This window comes from Chenopodium album, chromosome 5, assembly GCF_948465745.1.
Source record: "Chenopodium album chromosome 5, dcCheAlbu1.1, whole genome shotgun sequence".
In the NCBI taxonomy this organism is placed as follows: Eukaryota; Viridiplantae; Streptophyta; class Magnoliopsida; order Caryophyllales; family Amaranthaceae; genus Chenopodium; species Chenopodium album.
The window spans coordinates 13615277-13633399 of record NC_137838.1 but is presented as its reverse complement, the minus strand read 5'-3'; the positions used below and the strand labels follow the sequence as shown (position 1 = coordinate 13633399).

The 18123-nt window shown below is 35.0% G+C and overlaps 2 protein-coding genes across 2 annotated transcripts; one reads left to right on the top strand and one right to left on the bottom strand.

Annotated features, from left to right (window-relative positions):
• Nucleotides 1-5856: 5856 nt before the first annotated feature.
• LOC145631939 (OVARIAN TUMOR DOMAIN-containing deubiquitinating enzyme 5-like) lies at nucleotides 5857-11164 on the top strand. The gene is made up of 3 exons (XM_081684172.1): nucleotides 5857-6021; nucleotides 7135-7246; nucleotides 10066-11164. Exons 2-3 carry the CDS (start codon nucleotides 7143-7145, stop codon nucleotides 10943-10945), a joined length of 984 nt encoding a protein of 327 aa, XP_081540298.1. The 5' UTR covers nucleotides 5857-6021; nucleotides 7135-7142; the 3' UTR covers nucleotides 10946-11164.
• Nucleotides 11165-13258: 2094 nt separating this feature from the next.
• LOC145632623 (putative disease resistance protein RGA1) lies at nucleotides 13259-17051 on the bottom strand. Its single transcript, XM_081684975.1, has 3 exons — nucleotides 14461-17051; nucleotides 13806-14309; nucleotides 13259-13607 (listed from the first exon to the last, which is right to left on the bottom strand). The coding sequence occupies exons 1-3, from the start codon at nucleotides 16944-16946 to the stop codon at nucleotides 13259-13261; spliced, it is 3339 nt and encodes a 1112-aa protein (XP_081541101.1). The 5' UTR covers nucleotides 16947-17051.
• Nucleotides 17052-18123: the final 1072 nt, after the last annotated feature.

Sequence of the window (18123 nt, the reverse complement as noted above, 5' to 3'; positions counted from 1 at the left end):
GGTTATGTGCAACAATTATACATTTTCTTTCTCTCCTTTATGTCAAATCGTTGCACATAACCTATAACGGAGGAAGTATTTTATACTCGCAAACATATATAATGTTACACATAATGTAAAATAGAGGTAAATAACTCTTGTTTTTACTAAATAAAGATTATTGAGAGAGGTTTTTTTGTAATATATAAATCACAAAGGATGCGCAAAAGAATTTGTGAATAATGTCAACTAATCCGAATCAAAAGAACTGAAGTAGGTATAAACATTGCCAGTGTTGTTGTATGTACAAGGATAAAAGGGTCGATATTGGTCTTAATTAGGTGTTGTGGTACAAAGAAAAAAGTGCCGGTGTTGGAGTATTTGATTATGACGGCTTTTATGTGGACTTTAATGATGGTTGGAGCTAATATTAGTGTCCGACTGTATGTTCAGGTTAACCAGGACGGAAGAGAAGAGTGAGGTAGTTTAAAATATCTTAATAACCAAATTGACTAATAATTAAAGGATGACACGTGACCTATATAACATTTTAAAGAGGTAAAAATCGATTAGGGTTTTAGGAGAAGAAAGTCCCAATGACGAAAATTTTTTAGGTTGCTAAACGATGAGATTATTTATGAAAATTTTTTCAAATTAAAAAAAGTAAGAAAAATATTTATCATGGAGAAAAATCCCCTATAATTCAAGAAAGAAAGAATACAGCTTTACCGAAGGAGGAACATTATTAAGCCTATAAAACTAAATAAATAAACTACAAAATAATAAATAAAAAAAAAAGTTTAGATTTTCTATTGCAGCTATAAGCCCTCCAAATTTCTTACTAGTTTTGATATTTCCCTAATATTGCAACATGGGGAGGAGAAACATATTTTAAAAAGAGTTTAGAATTAGATAGGGATAAAAATAGCTGAATTTATGTAATAAGAAGATCGAAAGAGAAAAAACATGTGCAAATAGAGAAATGTTGCAATATTTTACAATTTCCTAACACGGTAATTGTTGCAATATTTGTGGAACGAAAGAAGTGTGATTTTAATTCCCTTGTTTACATCATTTTTTTTTGATAAAATGTTTACATCAATTTACTAACATTAATAATTGTACTATTTGAGTATGGTGTATTAAAGTAGAGAGAAATAACATTAAAAATATGCGTAGTAGTAATTTCCCAAAAATAAAAGTCTAACACTTCCATTAAAAAAAAAAAAAAAAAAAAAAAAAAAAAAAAAAAAAAAGGAACAAACAAAACGGCCACATAAAAGGGTTTCGTTGAGAAACTAAATCAGACTACGTTTTACTATTTTAGCACACTTAAAATACGGAGGAAGTAGCCGGTTCTAGGAAGTCGTAATACATTACTGTCAGCCACAAGTAAAATTGTATAAGAGTTTTTATACCACTGGAAGTCCTAATAGTAATATTGCTTTTTTTTAGGTATTAGTAAGGCCTTGTTTAGTTCAACTTATTTTTACTTAAAAAAAATAAGTTTGGATCAGATTATTGTTTTATGGCAATTTTTTATCGCTAAATATCTTTAATTTTGGGAAAATTTATCAGAAACAACCTTTTAAAGTGTCCACTTTATTTAAAACAACCTTTTAATTTATTTTATTTTATTTTTTTTTTTGCAATTTCAGACCACATTATAAATTTTTTTTATCAAAGACAACCAAATGCTACTTTCCGGCGTTGACTCTATTTTTCCCGATGTTGACCACTAGTGTGCAATGCACATGAACTCGTATATTGCTTATTAATACACCAATTTTCCCTCCAATTCACTCGTATTAAAAGAGGGATGAAAAAGAAGCAAGGGTTTTAATAGGAGTTAATTGGAGGGAAAAGGGATGTATTAAGCACTATAGGAGGTCACGTGACTCGCACACTCGTGGTCAACATAGGGAAAAATAGAGTCAACGTCGAAAAGTAACATGTGGTTGTTTTTGATAAAAAAAAAATTTATAATATGGTCTGAAATGGCAAAAAAAAAATTTAAAAGCTTGTTTTAAATAAAGTGGGCATTTTAAAAGGTTGTTTTTGACAAATTTTCCATAATTTTGTTATGAAAAAAAAAAAATTATGAAAATTACATATTAATAAAATAACGCATTATTATGAATCTAAAAAGACCCTCACTTGGTATTATTTTTTTCATATAGATTATAGTACACTTAAGGTCAAACTTTGATTATATTATTACTTATATTAGACAACCAGATTGGATAAGACCATATCAAATAAGCAAAAATAAGGTGAACTGAAAAAGCCCGAAGAGTGTCGTTTATACTACTGGAAGCATATGTATAGTAATCTTCTGTATACTTTATTACCTCTTAGGCCCCGTTCACTTCACCTTAATTTTGCTGAATTAAAATTATTTTTATTGAAACAAAATTATATTTAGAGCTTTTTTGGTGCAGCAGGCCACACGGTGTGGCCTGCTGCCAATTCAATAAAATAACGGATTCAGACGCTCGTATAACGAAGTTACTATTCACGTGCATAACGGGGTTACTGGTTTTGTCAGGGTTACTTGTATTTTTCGGGGGTTACTGATTTTGTCAGGGTTACTCGTATTTTTCGGGGGTTACTGGTTTTGTCAGGGTTACTTGTATTTTTCGGGGGTTACTGGTTTTGTCAAGGTTACTCGTATTTTTCAGGGGTGTTACTTGGATTTTTTTTTTCAGGGGTTATTTGTATGGATTACTTATTCAGGAGTTACTTGTATTTTCAAGGGTTACTTGTATTTTTTTTTTCAGGAGTTACTTGAATTTTTTGGTGCAGCAGGCCACACCGTGTGACATGTTGCCAAGTCGGCGAAAATAGCAGACCCAGACATGCATAACGGAATTACTATTCACGTGCATTACGGGGTTACAGGTTTTATCAGGGTTACTTGTATTTTTCAAGGGTTACTTGTATTTTGTATTTTTCAGAGGTTACTTGTATTTTGTTTTTTTTTTTTTTTTCAGGGGTTACTTGTATGGATTACTTATTTCGGGGTTACTTATATTTTTTTTTTAGAAGTTACTTGTAAGTATGGATTATTTATTCAAGGGTTACTTGTATTTTTCAGTGGTTACTTGTATTTTTTTTTTCAGGGATTACTTGTATGGATTACTTATTCCGGGGTTACTTGTATTTTTCAGGGGTTACTTGTTTTTTTTTTCTAGAGTTACTTGTATGGATTACTTATTCCGGGGTTACTTGTATTTTTTTTTCAGAGGTTACTTGTAAGTATGGATTATTTATTCAAGGGTTACTTGTATTTTTCAGTGGTTACTTGTATTTTTTTCAGGGGTTACTTTTATAGATTACTTATTCCGGGGTTACTTGTATTTTTAAGGAGTTACTTGTATTTTTTTTCTGGGGTTACTTGTATGGATTACTTATTCCGGGGTTACTTGTATTTTTCAGAGGTTACTTGTAATTTTTTTTTTTTTTCCAGATGTTACTTGTAAGTATGGATTATTTATTCAAGGGTTACTTGTATTTTTCAGGGGTTACTTGTATTTTTTTTAAGGGGTTACTTGTATGGATTACTTATTCAGGGGTTACTTGTATGGGTTAATTCAACAGTTACTTATTCAAGGGTTACTTGTATGAGTTACTTATTCAAGGGTTACATATATGAGTTGTTTCAAGGGTTACTTGTATGAGTTACTTATTCAAGAGTTACTTATACCAAACCAATAACACCATACAAATAACCCCTTACCAAAACCAGTAATACCATACAAGTAACCCCTGACCAAACCAATAACACCCTACAAGTAATCCTTGTCCAAACCAGTCGCACCCTACAAATATTCTACAATCTACTCATATTACTATTGTTGTTTCTGTTGCTGAATTTTTGACGAATGAAGAATGTTCGATCTAAGATTTCACGAAGAAAACAAGCTCACATTTCTCTGGTTCTCATCAATTTCACTACTTCAAATGTTGTTGATGATCTTAAGGTTGATTAATTGCAAGTTTTCACAGCAATTTCTACAATTTCGGGCTTTAATTGCAGCAATTTGGCAAAGAGGAGAGAGAAAATGGGTAAAGTAAAGGTATGGTTGTTGGTGATTTGTGGTGTGGCTTGAAAAAGAAGCTGAGAAACTGGGTGTAGTAGAGATATGTTGTTGGTGATGTATGGTGTAGTTTGGCTTGGAGAACAAGCTAAGAAAAGAGGAGTGAGAAGACTTGTGGTATTTTTAAAAAAAAAAAAAAATAGAAATTGTGGTTGGCCACACCATGTGGCCACATACAAAAATTTGTGAATTATATTTCCTGAAGTAAAATTAATTTTACTGAACTAATGAAATTATTTTTGCTCAACTGAAATTATTTTTACTGATTTTTTATTATAATTATTCTTTAAGAAAACTGAATTTTACTGAACTGAACTTATTTTTTTTTTTTTTTTTGAAGGGGGGGAGATTAAGTTCATTAATAATAAGCCATACGGCACTTACATAAGAAATCGTAATCGAACAATACAAAGACAAAAGAACCAATTACAAGTTCGAAATAAAGGAAACTACAATTGCACGCGCAAAATGACTTTCTGAAATACCCTTGGCTCATATAATGCTGTCCTATGCAGCCTCTTGCAAGGGGGTCTGGCAATATGTTGTAGTTTCTGACGAGAACCTTCATTGACTCAGAATCCTGTACTCCTCGACCTGAAATCAAAATTGGTGTCGTACACTTCACCATTGACAAGACAATCTCCGATTTAAACACGGATATCGACATGGAAGCATAACCCTTTAGCCCAAACCAACTGAAGATCAAACCAAAGCCCCATAGCCAACAAACCCGGCTGAAATCCTGCACCAGAAGATCGGTACACCGATCTGCACACCCCATAGCACACCAACACACCACACAAAAAGAAAAAATAACAAACCCAAATAACACACAAAGACGGAAACAGGAAACCCAAACACTACACTAATAGAAAAAACAGGAAGAAACTTAAAAACAAGAACTACGAACAGAACCCTAACAACCCACCCCGCCGCCACTCCGAGCACAACCACCAAAGCTCCGAGGTTCACCAACCCAACCCACATGCCGCCTGACAGTAAAACCCGGACCGCCAATACCCGCCCGAGAAACCCAAACCCCACACACCCCTGAACCGCGGCAACGACGGCTGGATACACCAGACTAAGAACGGCCCTACGCGAGGGACTTAGAGGGAGATAACTCACCCTCCCCGTTCTCGAACACAACGTCGCGACGACGGACAAAACGGAGGGGCCTAGACACGGCGAGGAAGCGGAGACGAAAACCGGCGGCAAGCCGGCAGCAAGGCCGGTGAGGAACTGACGCGGCCGAAGAGGGGAGGCGGTGCACGTTGCAAGGCCGAAAATACAAAAAACCAAAACGAAAACGAAAACAAAAACGAGAAAGGAAAAAAACAACCTAAGGGAGTAGATCGGAGGCTCGCCGACGCCGTGGCATGGGCGGTGAGCCGCACGCCCGCCGGCGAGCCTCATGGCCGGAGCAGTTTTTGGGAAAGCGGTAGGGTTTGGGAGAGAGAGAGCAGCTTTGTATGTAGATTCTGAACTGAACTTATTTTTACTGAACTGAAATTATTTTTACTAAACTGAACTTATTTTTGCCGAACTGAAATTATTTTTACTTAATATTATTTTTTTTAAGATGAAGTGAACCGGGACTTAATAGTACTCTTTTATTTATTTTATTTTATTTATTTATTTTTTTGCGAAAGGGCTTAGTAGTACTATTAAAATATCATAATTTACGAAATTAAGTATTTACTTGTGTCTAACCGTGATGTATCATGAGATTCATGACTTCCTTTCCGGTTCCAATACCGATTACCCGGAACCTAAAATACGAACCTAGAATATTTTTTTTTAACCCTTTGGAGCTTTATCACGTTTCCGCTGCGTTGCTGCAGCCCGCCCTCCCTCCCTCCTCCATTGAAGGAAGCGTACTCTGAATTCTCCATTGAAGCCGCCTCTGAGCTTTTTCTCCTCCATTGAAATAACTTCCGAGGTAAAATATTTTCAACTTTTTTTTCAAATTTATTGACATCGAATATCAATTATACTATCTAGTTTATATCGGTACTTTAATTGTCAATATATCAATCTAGGGTTCTTCTAAGGTTGATTATTGAACTATTGGTTATAATTACTGTAATTATGAAACATTATAACAAGCGAGTGGTTGCTAGAATTTGCTATTCATATTCTTAAGCAAGAAGAATTTTTACATTCTTTTTTAAGCCTAATTTGATGATATAGTCAAATTTGGTTGCTAATTGTTGCAGGCTCTGGGACAGTTCTGCTATGAAATTACAAATTATATGATATGTATTCTACTTTTTTTGTGTCATTATTAGTTTATGGAATTTAGAATAATCTGGCAAATTTATGATGAATTTTTTAAATTTCACTCATAAGAATCTAATGGGTATATGGTTAGATTATTGTCAAAAGAAAGTTTTAATTTTTTTAATGTTTTTGAAGGACATTCACTTCTTTTGGAGACTTTGAGTATTAGTGATGTTAATAGTTAAGTTATTATTTAATTCAAAAGGGTTCTTAAGGTGATTAAGAAGAGGATGTTACCTGGTTCAGATTAAGAGCAGATTAATCTCAATTAATTTTTTTCTTAATTGTATAAATCTATTTTTGTTAAACTAATACTCGGAGAATTGTAGTTTCGATTATAGAATGATAGGTTGGTCTTTTTTTTAGCACAAATTAATGCTTGGGAATACAAGTTTGATTAAATTTACGTGCTAGCGTACTCGCCGAGCTTGGTTCAACTCGGCTCGGCCCTATACCTGTTTATATAACCATCTACTTCTATTGATTTTATTTTTTAATTAGAAGCTGAAGCAAATTTTTTACATGAATATCACAAATGTACTAGAGGTATGATGATTGATTATATAAGGAACTATCATAGATTAACCAAGTTGTATGCATGAACTATACCTCTTTAGCTCCATTTTTGAATGAGATAACTGATTTAGTAGTGATTTACAACAATCATTACTCATCTAAGTTTTTATCAGCTATTCATACTTGTTTTCCAGTCTTTCTATGTCTTAAGTTTTGGCACATAGACCTTGGGTAAACTAATCATTCTGTTGCACAGGTCAAAAGATGGAGGGTAGCCATGAGATAGAGGTTGCTGAAGCTCAAGAAAACCTTGATAATGTACCTGTGGAGAAACAAGAAACCCGTGATGAAATGCTTTCAAGGCACAGGTAAATTTTTCTATATTCCATTAACAATTTAAGCAATAGATAGGATGTTATTTTCTTATGTGCTATATATTTAGTTATTTATATAGATGCTCTTTTAGTGACAAACCACTATTTATGCAGTTAATCATTTCACTGGGGTTACATACTTCGTATATGATTGAGGCAGAGAGCTAATCGTATGCTTTTTTATAATGTTCTTTAGATGCTCTTTTAGTGACAAGCCTCCATTTTACGTAGTAGATCATTTCGCTGGGATTATGTCCTGTGTAACTCTTCAGTTACCTTGTCCTTATGATCTTATTATAATCCTTATCTCATAAGGGATTTTTTCTGCATTATGGAAGTATTAAAACCTTTTATATTCTGTTGTGTCAATACGTTGTTTTGGTACAGATAAGTAATTCACTAGATTGTTTTAGTAAACTAGTCCATTATTTTACCTTATACCATGGATTGATGGACCATATTCCAATCCCCACTATCCTGAATGATTGGATAGTTGAGTCCCTTGGGTGTGAGGATTATTTAATTAATACAGACCAATGTGGAATTTACCTTTGGAAGGAGCTACACCAATCCAAACCTTGCCTGATGAGTGAAGCTTTAAAAACTTTTCAATCTTTCTTTGAATCAAGGTAGTCATGCTTGAGAAGTTGAGAGCACTGTAACTGAAGTCTCTGGAGCATTTGTGTTTTCTTGAGTTATGCTTTTGAAAGCTATCTGATGTACAAAGCCTATTCTTTAAATGCCTACTTTTTTAATAACATTTGCAAGATATAGATCTGTCCAGTAATGCTTTCCTAGTTTCCTAGATTGTAAATATTGGGTGAATTAGTACTTTTTTATTTTTTGGGATTGATCATTATGCTGATAGTTTGGTTTACAAATGTGGGTGACTGGGCCTAAGATACTATACTCTGTAAATCTTACAATTTGTGGTTTGTGGACTTGTGGTGAGCATAGTGTAGAATAATTTATTCAGAGAATATGTGACTGGAGTCTTATGCTCAGGTTTCCTTATCAATGTGACTACCATAGCGATTGCTTTGAGCAATATTCTGACTACCACAGGAATTGCTTTGAGCACTATTTTGTGAATAGCGATTCCTGGTCTATTAGAATTGAGCAAGTTTAAGTGTAAATCTTCTCTCTTCCAAAGTCATTGCCCCCCTGGGAAAGCTATTTGTTGTTAGATATCCTATGTTATTCTCTAGTTCTACTATGGAAAGTAGAAGCATGTTCCCTTGGCAATTCTGGAGTATTTTTTTTAGTCTTTTCTACATTTTGCTGCCCCTTTCAGATAATCAAATTTGGTTTGTTGGGAGTATGTGTCCGTCTATTCTCTTTGAATTCTTTGGCATGGTAGTTATTAGCATTCCTTATTTTGAAGATGGGATAGTAGCTTCATATTTTTTCATCATTAAAAATAGAAGTGATGGCTTTTGAAAAAAATATTCGTCTACAATGAATAAATATCACATATTAGTTTTAGTTCTACTTACTCTATATGTGATCTATCCAAGATATTGCAAGTATGTGAATATGTCATTTTGTATATCTTAGTGTTACTCCTATTTATGTCTGTAAATTTATTTTTAAAAAAATCTTTATAAATTAAAAAGGATCGAATATCTCATAGCACTCTAATTAGGGTTATTGGGTTTATAAATCACTGAGCTCTTTGAATCAGTAGGGTCACTGATGAATGTTATAAAGTCTTTGGTGGCTATTTTCAAATAGCTTTTTCTAGTCTTTGGAAACAGCAGTTCATTATCTTTTAATTCTATCGTAAAAATATTTGAATTTTGGTAATTTTTCATTTTGGCACTTTTGAGTTATGCCAACATTTTCACTTTAGTGCCCTGTTTTTGTATTATTCATAGCAGTTTCACTTCGTTAACCATTGAACACTGCAGATTGTAGAAGTAGTTTCACTTCAGTCACCTCAGATTGTAAATATGATAAATCTATTGGCCTGATGCAAATACTGTTAAAATATCTGTCAAATAGTGACTTGTTATGCAAGATCTTATTTGGAATCTTGTAAGTTGGATCATGAAAGGAGAATAGGGAAATAACAGGTTATTTAAGTGTTAACCTTTTCATTCATTGGCTTATCAAAATTATTATTTTTGAAAGAAAAGTATGGCCTCAAAGACACCAACTATGACTTGGGTGTAAAGAGCTGTACAACTTGAAGGGGATGCAAGTTGTGACATAGACAACACTATTTGTGACTCCCTACAACCACCAGAGTAGTGTGGTGCATAGTTTGTGGTCCAAAGTGCACCTGTTTGAAGTTGCGCTTCTTTATGCACCCATGCTATAGTTGGTGTTGTTGAGGCCAACTTTGCCTTTCTAAAAGAAAACCTTAATAACATTTCTAAGTTCATAAATTTTTGTGGAGTGTTAGTGTCACTGATTATAGTATCTTAGGTTACCATAGTGAAAAAACTGAAAATATACAAAATATAGTTTAACAAAGTGGAAATTTTCCTATCTCAAGGGACAAATTGAGCATTTCCTTATAATTGTATTTGATACTTCAAAATAATACTATCTCCATCCTTTTTATGATGGTTATAATTACTATATATATATACACTGAGTATGAGAGAGTGTGGGTAGTGGGGGGCATGTGTAAGAAATATAGGAAAGGGTATTGTTCTAAATAATAGAAAGCTGGCATACTTTTTTTAACCTTAATTATTTTTTTTCATTGGAATAGATTTAGTTTACCTTCTTTTGGGGCATACAAACCTGTGGATCAGAGAATGTTATCTCACTGTCATTTTTCAAATACCCTCTGTTAATTACAGGAAAGAAATTTCCCAGCTACAGAACAAAGAGGTTGAGATGAAAAAGGCTGCAGCTAAAGGTAGCAAAGCGGAACAGAAAGCAAAGAAAAAGCAAGTTGAGGAAGAAGTAGCCAAGCTATCTGCAAATCTCAGAGATAAACATGCACAAGAACTTTCTTCACTGGGCTATAATAGCTGCACAATTGGCAATGGAAATGACAAAGGAAACCTTGATACACTTGTCAAAGCAATTGCTGGAGTATCTGTGGCCAGTAGTGCTGATAATCACAAGCCTAGTAAAAGTGTTAAGAGACGTGAGAAAAGAGCTCAGCAAGAAGCTGCAAGGGAACAAAGAATAAAAGAGGAACAAAGCAACATCACTAGTGATAGAGTGATTGAAGATGGGTTATTGGAGAAGAAGCTAGACCCACTTGGATTGACCATCAATGATATTAAACCTGATGGCCACTGCCTTTATCGTGCTGTGGAGGATCAGCTAGCTCACTTGTCAGGAGGTTCTTCACCTTACAATTTCCAGCAGCTTCGAGAAATGGTTGCTTCTTATATGCTTGATCATGTCTCTGAATTTCTCCCCTTTTTCATATCAGAGAATGAGGTTGAAGGAGAGTCAGACGATTCTCTGGCGCAGAGATTTGAAAACTACTGTCACGAGGTGGAAACAACAGCAGCTTGGGGTGGGCAACTGGAGCTTGGTGCCTTGACACATTGCTTGAAGAAACATATAATTATATTTTCAGGGTCCTTTCCTGATGTTGAAATGGGCAAGGAGTACAAGACTGATGGTTCTTCTACTTCATTGAACTCTTGTATCAAGCTATCATACCACAAGCATGCGTTTGGTCTGGGTGAGCATTATAATTCTGTGGTTCCCAGTTTATAACAAAATCATTTAGCTATTTTTTTTTTCCTTCTCTTTTTTTATGAGAGAAAAAGTAAGCGAATTGTGAGTGCACATTTAACTCCATCAAGAGTGATAGTTTTCTGTTGCATTTTTTAATACCATACATACTGATACTGATACACTTCAAGTTTGATCTGCTTGGATAGTTGATACCCTTTAAATTTTGATACAATAATCAATGATTGCCATTTTTATTTTTATCGTGTTTCTTTGTAAGCAATTCTTTGTTGAGACCATCTTGCACAAATCTTGTTTGATCGAATGAACTTTGGGAAAGATGAATGAACTTTGTATGCTATAATTTTCTTTTATCTTGTTTGATCGAATGAACTTTGGGAAAGATGAAGCTCTCTGCTAAGGTTAGAGAGATGTGGAGTAATATTGGACTGCTAACTTGTAGTGACTAGTGATGGCCACTTTTGATTTCTCAGCTTGTGAGTTGTGACATAGTGACGATTATGAAAGCACCAAAAATAACTTGCTGCAACACACTCCACACCTGATTGTGGCTAAACCTTGGTATCCACGGCCTGGCAATGGCCTCCCCATGACACGGCCGCCCAAGAAGCAGCACTACTTAATCAGGTGCAACTCCCCTACGTGCCACTACCATTTTTTGCTTTTAGATGTATTTTGGTAGATAGAAATGCACTTTCCTTATTAAATTATGCTCGAATCACGATTAGTTTAACCTTAATCTTAATTCAGAAGAAGTTGATACAACCTACGTACATGTGTCCAAGATAGACATAAGATTTAGCAATACAATACTTGAACAATATTAAACCCACTTTCCTTTTTTTGCATTCTAGATCGACTCGTGAAGACTTCTGGGCCTTCTCAATAAGTCTTAAATCTTGATTTCCAAAAATAAAAACCAACACTTACTTCTTCTTTAACGCGGAAAAGGGAAATATATTAAAATTTGGCTAGGCCATTAAAGCGAAAAGTGCAAACAAAAAGGGAAATAACAACAAACAGACGACGAAGGCCAGAGACATCCTTAAGAACATAGCAATAACCTACTAGTTTAACTTACATCTAATGTCAATCCAAATATAGAATAAAATCACTTGCAAAGGCAAATTGGATAACAAGGGCAGTCGAGTGCACGAAAACCCTTGTTAAACTCTGCAGTGACACCTTGGGCAACTGCTGGTACACAAATGGTTGTCAACATAAGATGGCAAGGATTATAGTAGAAGAACCATACCATAATTGTTTCGCTTCATCATCTTTGCCACAAATATTACTCAACTCTGTCTTATTATTACATTTGTGTGTTTGGCTAGATAGATCAATATACTCCCCCTTGGTTAATTTGATGCTCAAGTCTTGAGTATATGTGTAACCTTCAAAGTCAATGCATCCACAAGTATCAAACGTAGATATGAGCTGGTTATTGATTAATTATACTTCTTCGTATTAGTTTAATAAGACTAGCGTTTACTAATATATATCCAAGCAACTTACAGTATATATAGTACAGTATCAGGGATTAATCTTGCTGCAAAATGATTATATAATAAAGAAGTAGATATATATATATACTTCTTTTACATCTATAAAAAGAAAAAAAAAATGTATTATATATGAATTGGAGCTTATATTTTGCCTCTGATTCCTAAACTTTAAATTTGTATCCAGAAACTGTTACTACTCCATTCTATCCGTAGCTAATGGGAGTGGGCATTATGCATCCGTAGCTAATGAGAGTGGACATTATGCATCCGAAGCAGCTTTAATGGAAAAATATGTAGTTTGTTCAATAATCGTATCTAATTCATACAAGACTTAATGGCTGAAAACATATAATATGTAACGCCGCACCACATGATCAATATTTCAATTTAAACTCTGAACACAGGTTTAAATTGAAATATTGATCATTTTATAACGTCATCTCATCTCTTTCTGGAGCGGCTCCCCTCTCAAGCACCAAACTCTACTGCCTAAGAACATTACCTTCAAAACAACATTCTGTATCATTTTATAACGTCCTTTGCAACTCACTGAAACAATGTTGAGATTTTTCCATTCAGCTGATTAGTTTATTCAACTCAATTTTTTTTGGCTAAACTGTTAACTTAATACACCAATGTAACTTCTAAGTCTGCAAATTATACTTTTCTACTCATACCTGTTTAATTAAAATAAGATACTTAAGCAAAGATTTGGCATATTGTAAATACATCCAACTCTATCAACTGTTTGCAAATTTGCAATTTGTAAATGATTACATTGACAAATACCATGATTACTTCCAAGTACGAAATTTGTATCATTATAATGTCAGAAGTATGGTAGTTTGTATATAATGGAAGAGATGTGCTTAATGTGAGGCCAGTCTTCCCCTGTGTGTTGTTGGCATCTTTCCTTGAGGCGTTCAGAACAGCGATAAAGTCGAAGTATCCTGAGGGAAGTCAGTTTAGGCATCCAATCCGGCATAGATTCCAATCCCTGGCAATCACAAATTTCGAGGGTATGGAGGGCTGCCAAAGATTGCATCCAATTTGGAAGAACCACAAGCTGTGGTAGATCATACAATTTCAAGTAACAAAGGGAGTGAGAAAAGGATGGCCATGGCATGCCAATAGTGTTCATTTCCTCCTCTTCTCCCAAAAAATTTACATTAGGGCAACTAGAGATTGATAAAGAGGATGCCCCAGTTTCTCATGGTGAGAAACAAATCTTGTTTCTCACATGGCATTTTCGTAAATAAACCAACAACTTTATTCAACTTTACTCAACTGTGGAGCCCACAATAATGAAAAAGTTGTTGATTTATTCACGAAAATGCCCCCATGAGAAACAAATTTCGTTTCTCACCATGAGAAACAGGGAATTTCCCATTGATAAAGCCTCCAAGGCGGAGAGATGTTCCAATCCTCCAGAAATAAGACTCCTCAATTTACGATAGCAATATCCAATTTCCAAGGATCGCAGGGAAGACGAGCAGCTACTGAACACACCCCCAGCTTCTTTCAAACTCTCCAACTCAAAATTATGGAATATACACAGCTCAACAAGACAGTGAATTACTTCTCTGGGAAACGAATTAAGCCATAGAACATCATCTATACTAAATTTCCTTAATTTGGAAACATCATTTGAAGAAGAGGATGAAGATAAGAAAGTAGTAGAACCAGTACTGCTGCCACTTACATCCGCCTTTTCATCCCCCAATTTCGTAATATGCACAATTATTTGGAGTCTTTCATTGAACTTATTGATATTCAGTTCTACTAAGTTGGGACATAGCAGAATCAATTTTAAGTTAGGGCAATCTGATATCTCCAAAAAGTTCAATTGAGGAAGTGGTATTGGTGCCATGCTCAAGTTGCTGTTAATATCAAGACAAAGCTGATTATTATTTCCCACCCCCCCCGAAATTTGTCCATCCTTGCAATTCTGGAAGCTGCCACATATCTAGCTTTCTCAGGCGGGGAAAGAATCCATTCGGATCACTGCCACCTGCTAATGCACTCTTTTAAAAAATGTACTTCAAATTATAACATCTGACAATTCTAAGGAATACCAAATGACGAAGATTCCCAAGGCATATCAAGTCCTCCATCCCGCAATCGTAAAGATGCAATCTATTAAGATTAGGGAGAGAGGTCGCCAACTTATTTTCCCTAGCCCAACTCGGCATTCTCATGCCAACACAACTAACCAACTCTAATCCCTTGAGATTCGGATGTGGTTGCAGCTCTTCCATTAATCTCCTTCCTTCTTCATCAATCCCCATATTATCAAAGTTTATTCTAATAAGTTTGAGATGTTCCTTACCCCTCAAATATGCTCCTTCCGTATCTATATCTTCCTTAACTTTTATGGCATTTTCTACAAAATTGATTTGGACAAAAAGTTCACCCTTCAGGCTATTAAGTCTTTTTAGCTCTCCCAGCTGATCAAACCATTGCTTCTGACTTGCCTTTGATCCATCCAATACAAACTTACTTAGCACACGAAGGCAAGTCAACTTACTCAAGCCCTTTGGCATGTTAGTCAGGCTATTACAATCAGTTATATCCAATATCCTCAAGTTAACCAACTTCATCAAATCTTTTGGCAACTCTTTCAAGAATATACACCTATTTAATTTCAATGTCTGTAAATTAAATAATTTGGTAATTGATTGAGGAAGCACATCTAGAAGAACATTGTGTGAAATATCTATATATCTTAAATGCAACAATTCACCTATTGAGTGCGGCAAACATTGTATACCTGATTTACTCAAATCCAACACCCTCAAACACACCCAACTTGCTACTAATGCCTTCAAAAAAGATTTGTCAATTACAACACGATCTTCCAATGTGCCAGTATCCAAAAACGAACAAATGTGGGTCTTATTAAAAGAGCATTGATAGTGTTCGATTCTTACATGGGAAATATGCCGGACTTTTCTATCCATGTTGTCTCTTACAGAATTTGTAAAACAAATCTCCTTCCCTGCTACATTTTGAGCAATATCACGCATCAGATCGTGTATCTTACATGAAATGATCTCACCATATTCATCGTGCTCTACATCTTGAAAAAAGCATCTCTGCATCAGAATAGCAAAATATTCCTCAACAGCGTCTTCCAAACTTTGACCATCATCTAATGGAACAACATAGCCCTGTGCCAACCAAAGATTTATCAAAATCTCCTTCTGTATGACAGCGTCTTTTGGGAACAATGCACAATATGTGAAACAACTTTTGAGGGGCAATTCAAGTTGATGATAACTAAACATGAGTATAGGCATGATGTCCTTTTGGCTTTCTCTAGAGTTAAATAACCCAATCTTCTGAAATGATATCCATCTACTCTTGTCTTGACCATACAGAAGACTACCTGCCACTCTTATGGCAAGAGGGACACAGGCACATCCTTCAACAATCTCTCGGCCAATCTTCAACAAATCGTCGTGGGGGCTTAATTGTTCTGATCCAAATGCTAATTTCTTAAACAAGGACCATGAATTCTCCTTTAACAACCCTTGGAGTTCATATGTTCGACCACCTCCTACAATTTGGGCCATCTTGTGCGACCATGTTGTTACCACAACCCAACTTCCTCTCAGACCTCCCAATAAGAACTCTTCAAGCTTAAGCCAGTGATTGCGATTCTCAGTCCATACATCATCTAAAACGAGCAAGTATTTTCTGCTTGTTAATTTTTCTCGAAGTTTGCTTTGTAAACTTTCTATGGTAGATTCCTCATGGTTTTCACCAGTCGAAGCATAAATCTTACCAAGTATACTTTCCACATCCAACTGCTCCTGATCATGATCAGAGACACAAGTCCACAACCTCAATGGGAATGCACTTGTGACCCTTGGATCATTATACACCAGTTGGGCAAGAGCAGTTTTCCCTAATCCTCCAATACCCACTATACTGAGGAAAGAAACATCTTGTTGAACGGTAGAACAATTCAACAGATGACCTACAAGTTTCTCCAAGTCATCCTCTCTCCCAATGATACTACCCTCATAGATGTAAGAACATGTCTCCTCCCTCCTCCTCCTGATAGGCTGAGGATCAATACTAATGCCAAATTGAGAGTGATTTTTGGCAATAGCATCTAACTTCCTCCGAATTCTCTTCACCTCTTGGGACATTGAGTAAGCTATCTTAATAGGATTGTAACGAGAAAAGAAGATATTCACATTTTTGGAGAGTTTCTCACCCTTAATGAGCTGCTTCTGCTTAACAAGAGTGACGAACTCATCGAACAAATCATCAGCATCATAAACAGCATCCTTGAGCTTCTGAATCCAGAGTTGTGCTTCAGAAGAAAGCTGATCCTGCTTGATCTCAGCATCTTGGAGCACAGCCTTGACAGTGGAGACAGTCTCTTGGAGTTCTTCAAGTTGAGATTTATACCCAAAGCCGAACAAGGAGCTCAACTCTTTGAGCTCTGAACATTGAAGAGAAGCAAACAGAGTTTGAGCAACGGACAACACGGTTCCAACATCCATATTGTTTGGTTTCAGAATGAGCTGAGAGAATGAAAGAGTGTTTGGTATGGCAAATAACAGTTGAAATTGGTTTAACCAGACAACACTTCAAATATATTATACTCAAATCTCACCTACTATTAAATAAAAAAAATCAAGACTAATTCAAATAATAGGAATATTAAGTATAAAAATGTATGGACTACTGTATAGTTTGACTACTTGTGCTTAGTTTAAGTCTAGTAATTAGTGTATACTATATAATTGCCTAAATAAATGCAAGTGGTAAATTAAATACATCAGTGCTTATATTGATGTCTTTAATTGTAAACTCATAGTTTTGATGGTTGAGGGAGACCCAATTCATCTCATTGATGGACATAATTCATTTATCAACCTAATATCACCGGCATGAAATAGTGAAGTAGAGATTTTGGGGCAAATCCCTATCTCAACTCTCAAGTAGCGGTTTTACTATGACAAGTAGAAAAATTTATGTATTTACTAGTATTTACGGAGTAGAATTTTGCAATTTGATAAACAACAATCATTTATCAACGAAATGAACTTAGATGTTCTCTTAATCTGTATATTCATTTTTCATAGTTTTTGATCCATTTGATGGGTATTTTTGTTGATTTACAAATTATGTAATTTTTTTAGAGAACACAAATTGTCACTTAATTTGCAATTAACTTTGAATTACCCCATCTTATCATCATAAATAAACCCAGCTTGTTTCCGATGAGCTACTTTCTAGGTGTTCTTTTTATTCCTTCAATTTACAATCAGATTTCCAAATTTGGATAAAAAGTACTAGTACTAAATAAAGGTAAGAGGAGAGAGACTAAATGCAGGATTTTCTCCAGAATTTGTCAGCTGACCTTTAAATTTGACAAAAAGTTGTATAATTATCGAAATTTGAATTAAAGAATCGAACTCATATTAGTCTCCATTTTCTGGCAACAATAAGCTGCCGCCGGCGGAAATGTTGAAATACTTTGTTGACTCGAATGAACAATACAAGAGGGGGTGAATTGTATTGTAGAGGAACTAGGGTAATTTTTGCGGAATTTATAAAGGAACTCGAATAAAAACTAAAAGTGCAAAGAGAGATTTTACGTGGAAAACTTCTTGGCCCTAATCAAGAAGAAAAACCACGACAACAAGGGATTTTATACTCAACTCTTAATAATAA

Bases quoted from the DNA above. Each gene is read 5' to 3' on its own strand.
- LOC145631939 (XM_081684172.1), top strand. From the start codon at position 7,143: ATGGAGGGTAGCCATGAGATAGAGGTTGCTGAAGCTCAAGAAAACCTT. The intron at 7,247-10,065 runs GTAAATTTTTCT...TGTTAATTACAG, and splicing joins GAAATGCTTTCAAGGCACAG to GAAAGAAATTTCCCAGCTAC.
- LOC145632623 (XM_081684975.1), bottom strand. From the start codon at position 16,946: ATGGATGTTGGAACCGTGTTGTCCGTTGCTCAAACTCTGTTTGCTTCT. The intron at 14,310-14,460 runs TTAAAAGAGTGC...TGATATTAACAG, and splicing joins TATAATTTGAAGTACATTTT to CAACTTGAGCATGGCACCAA. The intron at 13,608-13,805 runs GTTTCTCATGGT...ATCAATCTCTAG, and splicing joins TTATCAATGGGAAATTCCCT to TTGCCCTAATGTAAATTTTT.